Below are 20,777 nucleotides of genomic sequence, written 5' to 3'. Positions count from 1 at the left end.
AAGCAGTGCTATAAAATTATTACAGGAGTGAGTTGGTATTGGCTATTCCGGGAAAATTTGTTCTTTAGTAAGTTGTTTTTCAGATTTTTTCATGGTCTGTTATAATAATGCCTTTTAATGCTCTCGAACAAAGTTTGAAGCAATTTTTTGTAAACTTTTATGTCTTTTTACAACTCGGAGAGGAGTATTGGCAATCTACAGGTTTCTTTCAAAGCTGAAGCAAATTTTTTGCTGATTGGAACTTCGATTTTTTACTATTCGAACATTTACCTCTGTTTCAAAGTTTGACTTCTGTTTTCGAACATTGGACTTAAACGGTTGCTTAATTTGTAATGCATAGGAATTAGGAACTATTGGTAATATTCAATATCAAAAGGTCGTTTTGAGAAGTTTTGATCCCTAACTGTCCGCTCCCCCACCGACGACACTGATAACTCCGCCACCTGGCAGCACCAGCCCCCTTCACCTACGTAAATGCCCCTGTCTATCTTCCGCTGAGCACCAATCTACCACCTGCCCCCCCCCAACTACCTTCACCTTACACCCCTTGTCACGGGCAGTCACGCCCATTGCCCAACCTACCTAACCACCACCTCTTACCTACCCTACTTACCACTTAAACCCCCCACCTACATACCCCCTCTCACACAAACAGACACACAATCACATTTCTTACAAAAAAATTTGTGGTTTCTAAATATATATTGCCTTGCTTTTATCTTGATTTTTCTGGAATATGGTGGGATAGCTAAGGGTTTTTAATGCATGACTCTTCAAGTTTGCAGTATTCTACTAGGTATTTTATTTTGAAAAAATTTCTTTGGAACGTTTTTGCGCTTTTGTTCTGGAACATTCTTTGATTTCTCAATTGTTCATGATTTGTTCATGCTTATCTTCATTTTTGAGTGTTTTCAATTGCTCTCATTCCGAAGTAACGTTTGTTGCTAAAATAATAGCGATAATAAGATTGGAAAAAACAAAGGCCTGTTAGCTGAATGGCGATTGCTACTGTCGGGGACTCGTGAAATCGGGGGTTGGAATCCCTCTCTCTGGTCAGAAGTTTTGGAACTCATGAAGACCGCAAGACTGCAAGAACGCATTTTTAAAAAAAATTATTTAGAGGCAACTATTGTTTTGGAGGCAGTTCTAAGTTGTTTTATAGTTTTTAATTTAGTTTTCAGAAAAAAAATTTTTCGTAATAAGCAGAGGGAGTATGTTGTGAAGTTAATACAACCTTTGCAGTCAAGATATTTAGACCCTTGGATAAATTGTGTACTGTATTTGTAGGAAACTCTAATTTTTCATTCTTTCCTTCTATTTTATCTGCACAATGAGTTCTATTTCAGAAACAAGCATTGTGACCAATTACTTCGAGTGGCCCAATGACCTCCAGCAGGCAACACAGTACACATTCAGTGTACGCACTGTGCTCAACTGCACCGTGTCCGGTGCACAGACTCTGACCTCTGATTGGGTGGACGTGATTGCATTCACCTCTCCTGGCACACCTGAGCTCTCACAGGTGGACTACGGCACTGACTTCATCCAGTTGGCCATCACCGACAGCAGTGTCTACGATTTGATAAGGTCACTCACTATATTTCAACCAACTCAACTCACACCGTTTTATCTCGACTTAAAAGGTCCCCGGATCCGAGCGCCATTAAAATTCAGTACTGAATCATAAAAAATTTTATTATGAATTTTACTATGCGCAGAGCTCTGATCATGACACTTAATAGACATTTCATGATAAAATTCAGAGTAAAATTCTGGGATTCTGCTGAACATTATGAATCTCAGAAACTGTATATTCTGTGATCAGAATGAATTTTTTGTCTGTTTTTGCATTGAACAGCATGAAAAATCACTAACGGCCGTAATTTCGAAAAAAACGCAGGCAATAGCGATAGGCAATTCAAACAATTAATTAATCATCATCATGTGGTGATTTAAAACAGACTTTAAACATATGCTTATTCTCAACAGTATTTCTATAGAAGTTTAATGTTTTGCACAGTTCTATCAATTGTCAGTTTGTATTGTATTCTGTGTTTGAAGCCATACTATGCCATTCGTTTTGTCACTCGTCGTATGCCATTCGCTGTGTCACTCGTCGTATGCCATTCGTTGTGTCACTCGTCGTGTGTACTGAATTTGGAGTGCACTGCCAGTGTGCATTCGAGTTGAAACTGATACTGCACTGAAATCGGCACTCGTTATTCACCTGCACCTTTCATCTGATCATGCACCTGTGACCTGCAGCGCTTCAGTCGTCAACTGAAGAGGACACGCTTCAACTAGAACATGTACACGTCGTACTGAAACGGCTGAAGAACTTGGACAGACGTCTCCAGAATGCCAATCAACATCTGCGTGATTCGTCAGTCATCCAATGCAAACAAACAAGGCACTGAAAACAGGGGGTGGGGGGGGGGGGGTGCGCTGGTGGGTGGTGCAGATTCAACGAACCGGGAGGGGGTGGTGGGGGTGGGTCAGAATCCCCCCCCAAGTTTGGCTTCAATAGAGTAGAACTAACGGAGTAGAGGGGAAAAGAGTTTGGAAGTAGAATAGAACTAATAGTAGAGTTTGGATGGTCATCCCCCCTGCGCCCGGGGTGGTGCAGAATCAACGAACGGGGGGAGTAGTGCAGAATCTCTCCCCCCACGTTTGGCTTCAGTAGAATAGAACTAAAGGAGTAGAGTTTGGAAGTAGAATAGGACTAATAGTAGAGTTTGGATGGTCATCCCCCCTGCGCCCGGGGTGGTGCAGAATCAACGAACGGGGGGGGGGGGGGGGGGGGGTGGGTGGGTGGGGGGGGGGGGTCGCGCTGGTGGGTGGTGCAGATTCAACGAACCGGGAGGGGGTGGTGGGGTGGGTCAGAATACCCCCCCCCCCCAAGTTTGGCTTCAATAGAATAGAACTTACGGAGTAGAGGGAAAAGAGTTTGGAAGTAGAATAGAACTAATAGTAGAGTTTGGATGGTCATCCCCCCTGCGCCAGGGGTGGTGCAGAATCAACGAATGGTGGGGGGGCGGGTGGGTGGGTGGTGCAGATTCAACGAACCGGGGGGGGGTGGTGGGGTGGGTCAGAATACCCCCCCCCCCGTTTGGCTTCAGTAGAATAGAACTAACGGAGTAGAGTTTGGAAGTAGAATAGGACTAATAGTAGAGTTTGGATGGTCATCCCCCCTGCGCCCGGGGTGGTGCAGTATCAACGAACGGGGGGGGAGTAGTGCAGAATCTCTCCCCCCACGTTTGGCTTCAGTAGAATAGAACTAAAGGAGTAGAGTTTGGAAGTAGAATAGGACTAATAGTGGAGTTTGGATGGTCATCCCCCCTGCGCCCGGGGTGGTGCAGAATCAACGAACGGGGGGGGGGGTGGGTGGGTGGGGGGGGGGGTCGCGCTGGTGGGTGGTGCAGATTCAACGAACCGGGAGGGGGTGGTGGGGTGGGTCAGAATACCCCCCCAAGTTTGGCTTCAATAGAATAGAACTAACGGAGTAGAGGGAAAAGAGTTTGGAAGTAGAATAGAACTAATAGTAGAGTTTGGATGGTCATCCCCCCTGCGCCAGGGGTGGTGCAGAATCAACGAATGGTGGGGGGGTGGGTGGGTGGGTGGTGCAGATTCAACGAACCGGGGGGGGGGGGGGGTTGGTGGGGTGGGTCAGAATACCCCCCCCCCACGTTTGGCTTCAGTAGAATAGAACTAACGGAGTAGAGTTTGGAAGTAGAATAGGACTAATAGTAGAGTTTGGATGTTCATCCCCATTGCGCCCGGGGTGGTGCAGAATAAACGAACGGGGGGGGGGGGGAGTAGTGCAGAATCTCTCCCCCCACGTTTGGCTTCAGTAGAATAGAACTAAAGGAGTAGAGTTTGGAAGTAGAATAGGACTAATAGTAGAGTTTGGATAGTCATCCCCCCTGCGCCCGGGGTGGTGCAGAATCAACGAACGGGGGGGGGGTAGTGCAGAATCTCTCCCCCCCACGTTTGGATTCAGTAGAATAGAACTAACGGAAGAGAAAAGATTTAATAGTAGAGTTTGGATGGTCAAAGCCCCCCCCCGCCGCGCCCGTCCGCTCGTTCAGATTACTAGGACCTCCTGTTGTAGAGTCTCCAGTTGGTTGCTCTAAATCGGCAATAATATTGAATGGTTGAAAATATGATCTTCATGCTCAACCAAAAATTACAAAGTATGTTCGAAAATTTTCTTTTTTTTTCTGAAAACGCTATGAACATTATGAAAGACTCAAATCATCATGTTCATCCTACTTTCAGAAAAAAAATGCTTTCTGAATTTATACTGAACATACTTGGCTAACAAAGTACCCTTAGGTCACTGTGATTCAGTACTGAATCGTCGATATACTATAGGAATATACTGATTCAGTAATGAAAGTCTATGACACTCGGGTCCGGGTCCCTGTTTATCCCATTTCTCTTCGCTCCAATTTGGACCCTATTTACTCAGTTTAAGTTCCATTTTGCTGTATACCCGGGTCAAGGTTTATTGGATTTTCGTCGATGAAATGCAAGATTATCGTTGTATGTGGTAAAAAAATGCAGAAAAAAGAGAATATCTAATTATTGCATTTCTTTCTTTAATTTGCCAAGAATTCTCGACCCAGAGGAGTCGTCTTTTGAAAATTAATTTCTGCGTTGAATTTCTATAGCAAACTTTGCTCTTATAATAGAAATGAATTTCCTCGTCCCAGGAATAACGATGACAATAATCCAGGTTTATGCAAGGCTGTTTTTATGAAATTATCACTGTTGCGCTTACTGAAACATATCTCATGAAACACATCTTCACTCATCGCTTGCTGAAACACAAACACATCTCATGATATAAAGTTACAGTCTGAAATACTTCCATTTCAATACTTTTCGGAAATAAAGAAGCCACTAAATTAAACAAGGCGGCTCGTTAATGTGCGTTCGCACATGATGTTCCGACCCGAGCTCATCTACATTTTTGACTAAAATGTCAACCAAATCAAGAGATAACAAAAATAGATGTTTGAGTTTAAAACAATCGTTACACATTCTATCTACTAATTGAATTACTAATGCCATGCTTCATTACAGCACCAACGTGACCTGACATTGAAGAGACTAGAAAAAAAATAGCACCAACAAAATTTTGGCGGCAAAAAATGAATATCTAAATTTAAAAGCACCTGGTAACAACGTCAAAATGCAGTCAGATAAAACCTTAACTACACAAGTTTACCTTTTACTAACTATACAGCAGATGAAAAGTTTTCTTAACGAGACTAGGTAACAAGCCGACAAAAAGAACGAACAGTGAGGCGAAACTTAAAAATTAATCAACATTTTTTGCACCAAGAAAATTCAAAAATCTTAAAAAACATTGGTTTTTAATAAAAAAATCCTTGATAAATTACTAAAAAGTCATTACAAAACCAAAAGCACCCGTCTGTGGTCAGACTATGCCATAGAAACAAACTAAAGAGAAACTCAAAAAATTACAAACGATTTGCGAAAACACAAACCTTTGCTACCATTAAAATCAATACCTATCATCTGAATATGTATTTTTAATTCAGTTGTTATTTCTGCTATTTCAGTTGAAGGATTTATACTGAAAGATTAAATAAGTTTACTTGGGCCACATTTAAAAACCATTGGGATCTGTTATTACGCGATTGTTCTGAAGGAAGAGAAAAAGAAACGCAAAAAATGGCCATTCAATAAACGTTCAGAAAAACGAAACAACAGTGGCACATAATATCAATATATATGTTATTTCTTGAAATACACGAAATTCGATGGGACATCTGATTGATGAATAGAAGTTAAATTTGACGAAAGGAACCTATTCGCTATATACTGAATGTTTCGAGCAACATCATTCATTCAGTCCTCAATTACAAGCCTATGAGATCTGTGAGCAATTTACGGCTACCTAAAGAACAAAAACAGCGAATTCAGGAAAAAAAATTGAGCGACAAAAGGGTCGAAGGCATTAAAAAAATGAACTTTTCACTAAACACTCTTCAATTTTAAATTAATTTTTCAGGAGCAATGGGAAAACCTTTTTTATCAATATAATTTCAAAAAATCAACAAATATAAACAAATACATTAGACGCACGAAAATTGCGGGAAAACACGTATTATCAACGCCATTAAATTCATTAGCCTTCAACGGAAGCCAGTATATACAATAAATGATGCCTCGAGGGGACAATAAGTTTTTTTGCCAATCGTATTTCATCAATAAGACCTTACAACAAGTTAATGACTATGAAAACAACAACAGAGAGAGGCAAAAACCACAAATTCAGTAGAAAAGTGCCTGAAGAAAATGTCGAAGCAACTCAAATCATAAGCTCTTCCCTGAAAACTTTATTTATGATCCGTTGAACTTCTTCCCTAAACCAATAGGGACTCTCAGCAGTAAGATGATGTGATAAGATTTCAAAAGGATCGAAAAACAAAATAAAGTACCCAAAAAAAATATGAATTCTCGTGGCATTGATGTTTTAAAACTAATAGGTAGAAGATAAAACCGCTAACCAGATTAATTTTGGCTATAGTAGAACGGAAATGGATTCTGTTAGAACCAACAATGACCAAGAGTATTCACGAAAAAAAATTAGGAATGGTTGAATTTCAAAAAAGTTTCGAAAAATTATTTTTAAACCCTTAACAGCCAGTAAACTCAATCTTTCATCGGAGCTCAATGACGATGCTCAGATATAACCCATAGGGAGGAAAATGATGTCTGTCATGCATAGATAGTTAAAAAGACATCACAATAAGTCTTATGACAGAAAACAATAACAAAAACAGCAAAAACTAAAATTCAGCAGAAAAATGCGAGAAGAAAGTGTCGAAGACAATTAAACCATTAGCTATTCTCTGAAAACTTTCTCTGTGATCCACTGAACGTCCTCTCTAAGCCAATTGGATTACAATAATCTTTGGATAATGTGATAAAGAGTTCAAAAGTGACCAATAATTCAAAAAATCCAAAAAAAAATTTAAAAAAATTGAAATCTTTGTCATTGAAGTCATATAACCAATAGCTAGAAGATAAAACAGCTAAACAGAATATTTTTAGTCGCAGTAAAAAGCAAGTGGGTCCAGTCAATACTGAAACTCACTAACAGTTCAAGAAAAATTTAGGAATTGTTATTGTTCAAATAAAATTTTCGAAAAATGATTTTTATTTTAACAGACATTAAATTCAATAGCTTTCAACGGAAGTCAATAAAAACGCTCAAAGATGCCCCGGTGGCAGTACATTTATGTTTGTCATGCATAGGTATTCATTATGAGATCACAGTAAGTATAATGACTATTAAAACAACAAAAAAAAACAGGAGAAAACCAAAAAATCGGTAGAAAAGTGCAAGAAGAACGTGTCGAAGCCATTTAAACCATAAATTTTTGTTTAAAATTTTTATTGGTCATCCACAGAACATCGTTTTTAAGCTAATGGGAACTGTCAATATTTGGATAATGTGATAAGATTTCAAAAGTAACCAATAATACGTAAAAATCCAAAAAAAATTTTAAAAAATTGAAATTTTTTGTCATTGAAGTCATATAACCAATAGATAGAAGATAAAACCGCTAACCAGTTTAATTTTGGTTGCAGTAGGAAGGAAGAGGGTGCTCTCACCCCTGGACTGACTTACAATTCACTATAATAAGATTATGATTCTTTAATATTCAAAAAAAAATTCGAAAAATTATTTTTTAAGTCTTAACAGCCATTAGCCGCCCCCTCAATGAAATAGACATGTTCACTTAATGCTCATTATGGAACATATTGCACTTTTAGTCAATGAATCCCTACCATAGGACTCCAAAAAAAATAGTAAAACTTCAAAAAGAAATTCAAAATTTCATTCAAAATTACGAAAACTCAGAATCGAAGCCAAAAAAAAACATGAGCAATTCCTTGAAAACGACGTTTTTTGTTCATTGCGCTTCATTCGACTATAAAGGAGTTTTGTCATTAATAGAACGTCGATATAAAATGTGACTTGTCTCTAGGTGACTTAAAAAAGCAAAAAAGAGAAAAGTTTTATTAAAAAAAGGGCTCTCAATTAGATTTTTTTTTTGATAGTGAACTTCCCTATGAGACCAGAACTAGTCTTTCTATCGCCTTGCATTCAACTTTTACGAACTCAAAATTTGTTCTTTTTATAGAAATTTGAATTAATGTTTTCGTAAAAAAGATCTTAGTTTGAAGAAAATTGTACTAAAAGTGAACAATCATGCTAAAGATCCCATTGTTCACACAAAACTTCAATCCTCGATAACTCCTCGAAAAAAACGAAATTCAAAAAAATCTTTTTACTTTTGAATTCTACGCTGGACCAGCTTTTTAATGATACCACTCACATTTCTCTACGACGAATATATCGATCGGCCAAAATTCACTGAACAAAAAAAAAACCCATTTGAGTATATAGTTCCTTCCCCCACAAGTGGGGTCGGAACAATAAAGTTCTATCGAATAGAGCCCCAGCTTTCAAATAGTGGTTCCTACACTACAGTACCAAAAACACGCACGAACAAATTTCATCCATGTCGACGTCAATTGCAAATCACATTAGCTTAAGAGCTGCTTTTTCGCCAGAGCTATAGAATTGGAATGATTTCATCGTATCTAATCCAATTAGTTATAATCTGAAATTTCAAACTGTGAAAAAAATCAGGGCCCCTTTCTGTAGGCAATGTTAAAATCCTCATAGACTATATCATGGGAGCCCATCATGGAGAGACTTTAAATTCAACTAAAGTTGATTTAATTGATACTTTTTAATCCAACTAAAGGATTTTAAATTTTACATTTACCCTACACTCCAATTGGCATGGTAATTATATCTGTCTTCGGAATTCAATTGATACTTTTTTTACATACATCAAGCTAACTGCTTGTCAAACAAATGTTTCTCGGGATCATGATATGGACGCATGAAATAAGAAAACCAGACCTTTATCGGGAGAGCTATTTTTGAAGTTTTTCTGATTGACTCAGCTCACCTGCAGGGAAAAGAAAAATTTTGATTCTTAGTAGAAAGTTAGTGCCAAGAATTAAGTTGTAGAGATTTAAGTAACACAAGTTGAATCAGTTAAAACCAAATCTGTTGAAAGTTATACCACGTGAAGCCACAGTAAAGTTTCAACAAATACAATTGTGCATTGAATGTGAAAATATGCATTGCGATATAATAGTTCATTCTTGAAGCAAAATGAAAAAAAAAGTTGACATGCACGCATAGGCGTTATAAAACTCTTTTTCATATGACAGTTCTTCGAAATGGAAATGGTAGATGAGAAACTTATCACATTTTTCCAATAAACAATAAGGTTTTTAATGAACAATTTTATTCTTACCTGAGGTAACTAAGAGACAACACTGTACACTATAAAATTTTCTCAACAAAAATATTAGCAATGACAAATAGGGCAATGTTCAACTCTGTTCTATGGTAACGCCTGATTACGTCTCTAGCGCTTTTAACGTCTAGTGGGAACTTAAAAAAATTTAATAAAGATTTCTAACGGCATATGATTCAAAATTGTTACGAGTTTTTCAAGTTAATTTAAATTAAATATTTTATCTAACTTTTTTCCACAAGAAAACTTTTCGTAATCAGTTCTTGAAAATTATCCTTAAATTGCACTTAGATCCAGATCAATCAAGTCCTTGTATTGACCAATCCTGTACATCCTACTCTCTTTCTTGGAAGCAGTCACTGACAATCTTTGAACGCCAAATAAGTAATCGCTTGCCCGCACTCCAACGTTGGACTTTTACAAAATCTTGCTCCATTTCTTCAAAAAAACTCGAAGACGTACACTCTAGTTTTCTCCTAAATTTAACAAGCTTTGCAGTGGCGCGTGGTTTTGAGTTCGGCTGCCTTTGTATTTTTTGCCATTTTTATGTTTTATGTGTAACCATTCTTTCAGTGTAGCGTAGAAAACTAGAATGATACTTGACGAATTCTTGACGCCCTAGCACAATTCAGACTTACTAAGCAACAAATCTTGTTTACAGAATACAAATGATGCTGTACTTAGCATTTTTCGTACCATTGTGTATCAGTTAAAATTCTTGGAGCTATTTTCGACCCAAGTGTGATCAATGAATATGTTATTTTTTATATGATAGTTTATGAACTCTTCTCGAATGTTTTCAGACTTTTCATTGATGGAGATGAATATCTACCAGGGACATCTTTGGCGTTTCCTCTGACTCTAAACAATCTTGTGCCAGGGACCTCTTACAGATTTGATGCCTGGGTCTACAAAAACGATCTTGTTAACATCAGTGAAACACTCGTGTGGTGTACTAGTGAGTGACAAACATTTTTCTGGGAGACTCCAATTGCCGTGTTGGTAGAATACGTCAACCAAGTGAAGCCTTTAGTTGTGATTTTAAGGTTTAAATAGGAAAATTCAATGAAGCAAATTTCTGTTTGGTGCAGTCCTTGTTGATTTAAAATGTTCAGAGACTGAACTGTTAATCCTCAATAAAATGTCGAACTAAACACACAGCGCCTCAATACTTTCTCTTTTTGGTTTTTTATTGCTTTAATAAAATTTGATCAATCCCCTCTCATTCGGTGAGATGAAAATTTGGCAACCTCTACCTGATATATCGTTTTCAGCTTTTAATCGAAAAAGATAATCTGGAAGAAAAGTGTGTATTCTCTTCCTTTTTAACGGGTCTAGGAAATAAACCCTCACAACCACGCCTAGTTTGATTCCAACAGAATATAGACACCTACGGAAAAGAAACCCGCGGAAATAAACCCCCATATTAACGTTGAATTTTGGCCGTGATAGTTTGTTCTGTTGTGATAGTTTCATATCAAGTCCCACTAAGACATGACCATAGCCCGACAGTCTTGGCCAAATGCGCAGCTCTTTAAATTGTCAAGTGAGGGGTTTATTCCGTGGTGGTTTATTACCGGGGGGGGGGGGGGGGGGGTACTTCAGTGGGGTTTTCCCCACCTAAAATTAGGTATTTTTCCGTGTTTTTTTTTCGCAACCGGTTCTAAACATATCTGATGATTGCGTTTGGCAGAGAGAGTGCTTCAATTGTGGGTTAAACAAAAATCGATCTATCTATTTTGACTTCAGAGCTTACGCATGTAAAATATTTCAGATCCGGAGACACCCCTAAATTTGGACTCGGTGACCCGCTTCTTCTACGGGTTCTATGTCACTTTCAATGCACCCTCAACTGGAGCCTTGACTGGGTATGTTCCACTTGCACCATTCCATTTGAAAAGAAGTTAATCACAAATTGTTTAACTGACTCTTTTAATTGTTTCAGATACGAAGTGTGGTCAGACATAGACTCTCAATGGTAAGTTCTTTTATCTGTCGCGAGAAAATAAACTGCTACAAAACTGATCATTAATTACCGATTTTTTTCTCGCTATCTAATGCCATCAGATAGGACTAAAAGAAGAAAATCTTGCAGTTTTCAGATTACAGAGCAAAATTAGATCTTTTATCCAAAACAGCGAATGCTTGAGCTCATCAATTTGTCAATTGTTCCATTTTGGTGCTTCGAGCTCCAAAGGAAGTCATTACAAATAACGTTGGCTGTTTTCCAGCAGTGTAACGGTTTTGCTCAAAACATCAAGGAGGTCATTCGAACCATACAAAAAAATGTATCTAAGCACACTGGTCAAGGATAATACCAGTGTCGTGGAACCACATGTCTTTTTGTAATGCCATATTTTGTAATGAGCAATATTTTGTAATGAGAAAAACATGAGAAAAAAAAGTTTTGCGTGGAACAAAAGCTCAAAAATTGAAACTTCTATCTATTTATTTAGATATAGTTTGCTTTAATTAGAATGATTTAACAGATTTAATGCTCACTCTTATTGTTACTAATCCATATACTTGATTATTGAGAAGCAAGAGTCAGCCTTACTGTTAGGTTTTTTAAGCAGGTGCAACTACTGTGAAAACGGACCAGTACTGGATTCAAACCAGCATCTTTTACCTGCAAGTCTTGTGTTTAAACCATTACACCAACTGGTCTAAGCTCTCGAACTTGGGCACCTATTATAACCCATTATCACGTTCTTTCTTGTTCCTCAAGACTTCTTTTCTCTAGCCCAGTATACATTGAACAAGAAGAACTTGTGGTCAAGCTATGTCAAGCTTAACTAATGCACAATTTACTTTAGGTTGTTCTCTCTCAACCTTCTAACAATAACTACCAAATAACAATTTTTTTAATAGCCACACAGCGATAGCTGGGGCTATTATTGGCCTTCTCTTGGTTTTTTACAATTCAAAGAATTTGAATTGTATTGGGGCGCTGTCTTTTTTTTAAAATCTGTTCACACATTTTCATGATTTTTGAAGACAAATTGGAGTAGTGATTTTGGTCACGCCGAAACCGGAAGTAGAGCGAAAAAGCGAGTGGTTTTGCGGCGTGAAATTTTTTTGCTCTAAATTTAAAGTGGAGTGAGAAAACAGTGTTTGAATAAAAATTCGCTTTCTCGCTAGTGGTTTTTTTGTTCACATGCGGCAATTTCACTTTGATAGTTACTGTTTTTTTTTCAGTTTTTTGGATAAGATTTTTCTTCTAAACGCTTTCCCAATCCATTCATAGTCCGTTCTAGGTCTAGTTTTCTGTTTAGTCAATGAAAATTCTTTGAATTGTACGTCAGGACTTGTCCTGCTATGTTTTTTATTTCGTCGTCATGATTTTTGTTACGACCATATGACGTCACAGCCACTTTTTGTTCATTCGTTCATGCAATTTCAACTGAATTGCATGTGTGACCTCATTTTTTGCATTTAGTGGAGCGAGTTTTTTTGTTAATGCGCGTGATTAAATTTTTGGTCACACTGGACTTACCTCACTCTCAAAAATGACTTCCTCAATTTGAAATCGACTTTTATTTACTTTAATTCAAACAGATAAGGTCAAATGGGTGGGTGTCACGCTGAATGAAAGTCATTTGAGATCAGCTAATAGAGGCAGCAATAACTTATACAGATTTTTAATCAAATTATAACAGATCAGCCTTCAATGAAAAGACGAATTTTTTTGGTCTGTTTTTTTACTGTCTTTTTAGACTGCCGATCTACGAATCTATTGCGGCTATTTTCTGGCAATCTGCCAGCTATGTTTTAATATTTAATGCAAGAAAGCAGTATTTTTCATGTCCTTTACTTTGCTTCAATTCCAATCTGTGACATGTAAATGAACAGCAGTTATTTTTGCCAATTTGGCAGGTAGATTTTAAAATTGTCATATAACATCATTTTGTCAGGTACTTCATTTTTGCTGCTTCTAGTACCAACGGAGATCATAACTGTAGAAATAGAAATTCTATCATAAACTGTCGTAAGAATGTTAAAAAAATTAGCAAAAGTACTAACCTTGTGTTAATTCTCAGATGTTTAAAATTAAATTGGAATGAAACAATAATGGGTAAGTAAGTTAGGACTTTATAAGCGGTTGATTCAAGAGATATTGAACTTGATAAGTAATATCAGTTCTGATTTTCGCTCAACTGAACCTTTAATGAGATTTCTCAGCTCAAGTTTGAGGTTGCTTACTAAAGTGGGGATGAACGTCTTTTAATCATGTAATTTTAAGCAAGTGTTTTAACCACGTGTTTTAACCATGTGCAGAGTAAAAACATCGCTTGATGTTTTTAACTTTATTAGAGCTTCTTTTTAAAATTAACTTCGTAGGTGAAGTCTCTCTTTTCTGTTGTTAAGACATAGAGAACATACCTAGATTTTGGCGTGTTTTGATGTAATTTTTTTAATAGACATAAATATTAGAAGCTAACCAGTGTAAGTTAACTTTTGCTAAAGATGAAAAAAATTACGTAGAAATTTTGTTTTGAAACTTTTTGGAAATTAGAGGCTAAGGTCCCAAACCACCTTCCCTAAAATCTAAAATTTTACAATTACAATCATCGGTTGCTATTTTCCAGAAAATTAAGTGTTTTGCTTAAAAAAAGTCATACAAATGATTTATTTACCCGAAGTATTAGCCCGAAGTATTATGAAGTATTAGCCAGAAGCAAACTCGTAACTGAAGCAACAAGCCTTTCAAACTACATTTTTCAATGAGAAAAACGTTGATAATTGTTTTTAGTGGTACAAAAAGCCAAAAATTAAAATCATTTTGTCAGATATAGTTTCCTTTTATTAGTTTAGTTTACCATGTCTTTAGGTTAATGACATTGATATTAATCCATGTACTTGCTCGTTAGGACGCAAGTGTGAGCCTAATTACCAAATTAGCAAAACTTTTGATGAATCTCATCCGATATTTTATTGAAATAACATTAAGCAAAAACACTGAGCGCTCACAATTTCGGCACCAGTTAGTCATTGTTTTTCGGGACCATATAAAGTGTCAAAATGTCGAGGGAAAACTAGGATAATTAACAATTGTTTTTTCTTTAGGCACGGTACCAACTTGAGCAACGGAACATACGCAAAACAATACTACTTCTACAACTTCAACGTGACTACGGACTTTGCAAGAACCGTAAGTGTTTAGAAATATCGTTGCAACTCAAAATGTACTAATTGTTTCTTGCGCAAGTAAAGCTACTCAAATTTGACGCCGGTTTTCACAACAAAAATGAAAAAGATTATTAAATAACGCTTAAAAATCCCTTGCACAACTAATCGGGATAAATAGGAAAATAAATTGTAGATTGCCACTCACTCATATGACTGCCCCTTAAGAAACTTTGACTTCCGAATCAGATTTTAGGAATTTGAAAAAATTGAAAAACTAATTGTAATTGAAGTTGAAGCCTAATTGTGGGAAAAGATTGATTCTGCAATTTATCTGTATTTGTTTTCTGATTGGTTTAATTATTCATATAAAAGGATACATCTGACAGGATGTATACTTCTTTAAGAAGTCTATAAGTTGGCAAATTTTTGGTTACTTCATGTAATTATTTAGTAAGTAGATTAAGTTGAAATATGACGAAAGAATTTCACATTTCGTAACATCAAGGTTTATTAAATATTTTGAAAAGCTAAGATGCACTTCCGTAGTTTTTGTTCAGTCACGTAATTTGTCTGTGGTCGCGACAGCGTATAATTAATCAGAGTGACTCCTTCGTTTCAGCTCAACTTGAATGACAGAAATACACTTGCAGCTTACGGATTTGATCTGGCCTATGGACTTCCCTCGGACCAATTTGACAATTTGGACTCTGGTAGCTCTTACACAATAAAAGCCAGGGCCTTCAAAGAGTGCCTGGTGGACGAACACGGGTCAGGTGAAGTGCGAACAATCTTCTACAGTGAACCAATCACATCAACTGCTGTCACAGGTATTTTAGAAGCATAACAAAATTTGTATCATCTAATTAGCTATAAGTGGCCAGTGTTCGTCAGCATGTTTTTTGCCAGTGTTTGGAATTAACCGGTCATTTTATAACAATTCTAGTCAAAAAGGCTCATTTTTCTGTAAAATACCGTTCAGAAACTGTCATTCTCTTAAGTTGGAAAACGTTCAAAAACGCTGTTTTTTTTCCTCAAAAAATACGCTGCAAAACGCTTAATTCTTACGTTAGAAAAGCTGCCAAAAGCAATTATAACTTTCTAAGTAGGGCTTCGACAGTTTACACTTTAAAATATCGCCCGAAACGGTCAATTATTATTATTTTTCGGGCCAAAATTCCATCCAGTGTGGAACTTGATCTGTTTATTTTTGGTAGTTTAGCGGCTTATTAGAAACTCTACAATTTGAACTACGGTATTTTATTTGATTTTCGAAATTAGTGTTACAAAAATAAAACGCTGATGATGTCCCAAATCTTATCAAGAGTGTCAATGTCATGCCTGTCCTATGAAGCTTTGTCAAATTAGGATGCATTCAAGGCAGACACTAGTTGGGCTCGTTTTACAGCCTTAAGGTGTATAGAGTTCGGGCTTATTATTTCTGCGCGCGAAGTATACTTACCTAGTTCTCCCAGACTAACCGACTCTGTAAAACACTGACGATAAACTTCAATTATAACGGTGGTAATGGTATACAGATAGTGCAACTATCTATTAGACTGAATAGTTAGGTGTGCAGGCGATAATAGAGTCTTGTCAGTCTCTGATTGGCGGCGAATATTGGAGAATACACATAGTGTGTTTTCGTCTGCAGAGGAGGGTAATTGTTCCAGGTGCTCATCCGGTGGTGAGGATTGCGACAACCCCAGTGTCCCAGAGTGAAATTGAGATCAACTTCCAAACATTTGGACAGCACAGTAATGACATCAAGTTCAATATCTACAGATACGTGAATGGTGCCACAACACATGACGGGAACCCGATTGAGAATGTCACTTTGAGCGATCTGCCCAAGAAAGATACAAGTACGTGTCTTTAACACAGCTTAGAATCTAAACAGTTTCCTTTCCCTGGTTGACAAAAGTTTAATCTTAAAACTTTCTTATTATGAAAAACTGATTTCCGAAATAGCTAATAGATGAGGTTTTTGTAAGGTGACTTTTCTCCGGTTTTGAGCTTGAGATAAATCTTAAGAGCAAAAACAAAAGAAATGCTACGAAGATTTGACAAGATATTTGCAATTGATGTCGGGGGGTTAAAATAGTTGTAAGCTGAGCGTAGCTATATTGCGGTGCTCTTGGTTTTTTACAATTCAAAGAATTTGAATTGTATTGGGGCGCTGTCTTTTTTTTACGACTCGAAGAGGAGTATTGGAGAAGTCCTTTTTTTTTAATCAATTTTATTGGAGTGAATTTTTAAGCGGGAAATGAAACGCGTGAAAAAATTTGGAGTGATTTGGTTGCTGAACAAAAGTGAAGAGCGGAGAGAAAAGAGAGTGGTTTTTTGTTCATACCGCTGTTTTTGAGAGAGCGAGAAATTGATGTGTGAAAAAATTTTCTCTGAGCGAGCGAAATTTTTTTGTTCACGTGCGGCTTTTAAAAGCAGTTTTTTTTGCAATTTTTCTTGTTTATGAGGTCTGATTATGATATTGTATTAGATTTGAGCTTGTTCTGATAGGAATTGAAGGTTTCAAGTAGTCAATTTGAGTTTTATGCAAATTTGGAGGGTTTTGATCAGTTTTGCTGATTTTTCGACGAAATTTAATGTTTTTTGGCCTTTTGTTTTGTTTTACTGCTTTAAGTGCAATTTGCATAGAAGCTCGTATCTCAAAGAATATCAGAGATATAAATTGATTACAATTTTGTCGGTAGAAAACATTTTTTTCTGAAGAAAAATGACAGAATAATAGAGAATTTTTTAACCACTTTTTTAATTTTTTGTTTTTTTTTCGTTTTTTTTTTCCCAATCGTAGACAATTTTTTTAAGCTTGTTATGACTTGCCCATTATTTCGCGATCATTTCATTGCTGTATTTGCTCAAAGTAACTTTATTTGGTTTTATTTTTTCATGTAAAATTTAAAAAACACCTTACGTTTTCTCGTTTTTTTTTGTTCAATTTGGTTTTAAATGTCGTTTCTATTCTTCCTCGACCTTTGATAGCATTTGGGTAGTTTTCTAGTGGAATTCAGTTGTTGTAGCTCTTTTGGATGTCTCTCATTTCGATTGATATTAGTTTTGAGCTGTTTTTGTTAAAGAAAATCGAGTAAATCAGAGCAAATTTTGGCCACTTTTTGTCTTTTTTCTAAGTTTTTTGCCTATTTCTTCCAATTTAATGTTTTCTGTTGGTAAGTTTTTCTCAATAAGGAGCATTTTTGTAGGTGTTGATTCTATGAATTTGCACTTGAAGGCTTAGCAGGGCAGTTTTCATTTAAACAAATTATACAAAACTCTAATTCGTTAAAGAGTTTTTCTTAGTCTTTTTTTAGTTTGTTGTTTAACGTTTCTCTGCAAGTACTAGGCGGGCGATTGATCTAGCCAAATATATAACTAATTGATTTCTATGAGTTATGGATGGGAAGCTGCATGTTATCTCTTTGTAGAGAATTTTGTTTGGATTTTTAGAGAATATTATTTTTTGCTTTTGTTCTTTGTCAAGTTTCCACTTCTCCAGTCTTTTCTTTGTGAATTGGTTACAATGTCTGTCGATTGGTAATATGCCGGTGATGCATCTGATTAGTGAGAATAGTCAGATTTCTACTTCGAGTCGTTTCCGGAATTCTTCCGGCTATATTTTTTTTTAAGATCTGTTCTTACATTTTTATGATATTTGAAGTCAAATTGGAGTAGTGATTTTGGTCACGTCGAAACAGGAAGTGGAGCGAAAAAGCGAGTGGTTTTGCGGCCTGAAATTTTTTCGCTTTAAATTTCAAGTAGAGTGAGAAAACAAAATTTCGCTTTCTCGCTATTGGTTTTTTGTTCACATGCGGCATTTTCACTTTGATTTTTACAGTTTTTTCGATTTTTTGGATCGGATTTTTTTCTAAATGGTTTTCCAAAAACATTCATATTCCGTTCTTGGGCTGGTTTTCTGTTTAGTCAATGAAAATTTTTTGAATTGTACGTCAGGACTTGTCCTGCTATGTTTTTTGTTTCATCGTCTGACGCTCTTTTTTCGTTTTACATTTGTTCACACAGCAAAGCTGAAAAAGTCAAATTTTCTGAATGACTTCTTCTTCTCACTAACGGCATTTGCGCGCGTGACGTCATTTCTCACTCGCTTTAGCGAAAGTTTTTAGGTCATTTGCGTGATTAGATTTTGATCATACGTGACTTACCTCACTTAATAAAATGACTTTTGCACTTTAAAATTTAAGTTTAATTTGAATTTGTTTGAGGTCAAAGGAATTCATATGTGCAGTAAAGGTCCCTAATGAGAGGCTTCTGTGGAATGAATTTTAACAAGCCTTTATTAATTTATCGCTGAATTTTTTGTAGCCTAGTTTTTTGAGCGGCGTCGAATTTTTTTTTACAATTCAAAAAATTTGAATTGTATTGGGGCGCTGTCTTTTTTTTAAGATCTGTTCACACATTTTCATGATTTTTGAAGTCATATTGGAGTAGTGATTTTGGTCACGCCGAAACAGGAAATGGAGCGAAAAAGCGAGTGGTTTTGCGGCGTGAAATTTTTTCGCTCTAAATTTAAAGTAGAGTGAGAAAACGGTGTTTGAACAAAAATTCGCTTTCTCGCTAGTGGTTTTTTGTTCACATGCGGCAATTTCACTTTGATTTTTACTCTTTTTTCGATTTTTTGGATCGGTTTTTTTCTAAATGGTTTTTCCAGTCCATTCATAGTCCGTTTTAGGTCTAGTTTTTTTAGTCAATGAAAATTCTTTGAATTGTACGTCAGGATATACCCTTTTCATATAGCATTGGTAAGATAAATCTGCGTTACCCCAGGCAGCCTTTGAAAGCCATATAGTTTCTAAGGGTAGACAGATTTTTAAAAAGGCATTTGGATATGACGTCAACAATTGATAAAAGTTCACTCTTAAGAATTGCTATTGAACGTGTCCATTTCTGTGTTTAATTACCATCGTCGTGAGTGGCTTTATCGGGGGAACAATTTCTTAAAAATTACGACTACTTAGGGCAATTTAACCAAGTTCATTACAGTTCTCTTTAACATTTTAAAATCTTTTTCATTATTATAAGACTGGCGTTGTAATGAATATGACGGCACGGTTGTTATCGTCATCGAGAAGTTATCAAACTTCGAGACGAAGCCGAGTTGTTGAATAACTTGGATGGGGTGATAAAAAGATTTAGTAGTGGTTTTAGTCAACTCTCGTTGTGATTACAACATTTGCATAACTTCCGCCACAATGCAATTAACAGATAAGTCAACGTTCTTCCTCCACTCCGTTCTCACCACTGATAGAAAAGAGAGGCGGAAGAAAGCATTCTAGTCCCAAAGCAGACCCAGTCTGAGGTCCTCGTTCAAAAATCCTTATGAAAATACCCATGCAGACCATTTTTGCCTATGAAAACACCTATGCAGACCAAAAATATGTTCGGTGCAGTGCGTTCATGTGCTCGTTCAAAAACGCTTATAAAAAGACCCGTCCAGACCAAAACGCAATATGATACAGACGTTGGCTCGCTCAATTTATGAAAAGACTCGGGAAGACCAAAAAGTTCATGATCCAGACTTTGGCTCGTTCAAGTAACAAAAAACAATTGTTTTACAGTTTCACAATTGTTTCAGTATTCATCGCGCTTTGACAAGTTATTTGATCGATAAGTTGTGTAACAACTGATGGTGGTAGCATCAAGAGTTGATGAAAAACTGCATCAGTTAGAAGTTCTGAGATTGCAAGGTTCTATTTCACAGATCTGCAGCCAGCCAGTCTGTACACATACGAAGTGTCAGTAGTCCATTTGGGAGTGGAGATCTACGATTCAGACAGACTAGCCCTGGAATCAGAAGTGTTCTATGGAGAGAGGAACGACACCGCCTACTTCCCACTGTACAATACGAGTAACAGGGAAGATGCCTGGAGAGGAAGGTCATTCAATGGATACGATGCCACTCATATCAATATATACAGCACGATTTCAGGACGTCATAGTATATACAACTTCTACTTCAGGGAAAGAACCGCTTGCACGTGTTAGTTTACATAATCTTGTCGCCGGTTTTCACACATTTCTTCAGTACAACATTTCTTCCTCAGGCCGAGGAGGTCCTCACCCATGACCAAATAATTATCAACCTACTGGGTTGCGCTCTTTTATACTGTCGAAGACCGTAGTCAAAGTCTGCCTATCGACTGGTCATGCTCGACCTTAAATAGGAACCTCGACCGTGTAAATTTAGTCAATATCGCCCCCCCCCCGCACTAGACTTTTACAGTCTTTTCATAAGTC

General features: G+C 36.8%; 1 protein-coding gene across 1 annotated transcript; it reads left to right on the top strand.

Moving 5' to 3' along the window:
- Positions 1-1,330: 1,330 nt before the first annotated feature.
- Positions 1,331-20,540, top strand: LOC142356527 (uncharacterized). Its single transcript, XM_075408412.1, has 8 exons — positions 1,331-1,587; positions 10,187-10,341; positions 11,158-11,251; positions 11,329-11,361; positions 14,451-14,535; positions 15,133-15,340; positions 16,184-16,375; positions 20,242-20,540. The coding sequence occupies exons 1-8, from the start codon at positions 1,331-1,333 to the stop codon at positions 20,523-20,525; spliced, it is 1,308 nt and encodes a 435-aa protein (XP_075264527.1). The 3' UTR covers positions 20,526-20,540.
- Positions 20,541-20,777: the final 237 nt, after the last annotated feature.

This window comes from Convolutriloba macropyga, unplaced genomic scaffold (assembly GCF_964194025.1).
Source record: "Convolutriloba macropyga unplaced genomic scaffold, txConMacr16.3 SCAFFOLD_3334, whole genome shotgun sequence".
Taxonomy (NCBI): domain Eukaryota; kingdom Metazoa; phylum Xenacoelomorpha; order Acoela; family Convolutidae; genus Convolutriloba; species Convolutriloba macropyga.
The sequence above is the reverse complement of the archived record's forward strand: the minus strand, read 5'-3'. Positions and strand labels throughout refer to the sequence as shown.

Coding starts and splice junctions, on each gene's coding strand:
- LOC142356527 (XM_075408412.1), top strand. CDS start 1,331: ATGAGTTCTATTTCAGAAACAAGCATTGTGACCAATTACTTCGAGTGG. Junction 1,588..10,186: donor AGTGTCTACGATTTGATAAG/GTCACTCACTAT, acceptor GAATGTTTTCAG/ACTTTTCATTGATGGAGATG. Junction 11,252..11,328: donor TCAACTGGAGCCTTGACTGG/GTATGTTCCACT, acceptor TAATTGTTTCAG/ATACGAAGTGTGGTCAGACA.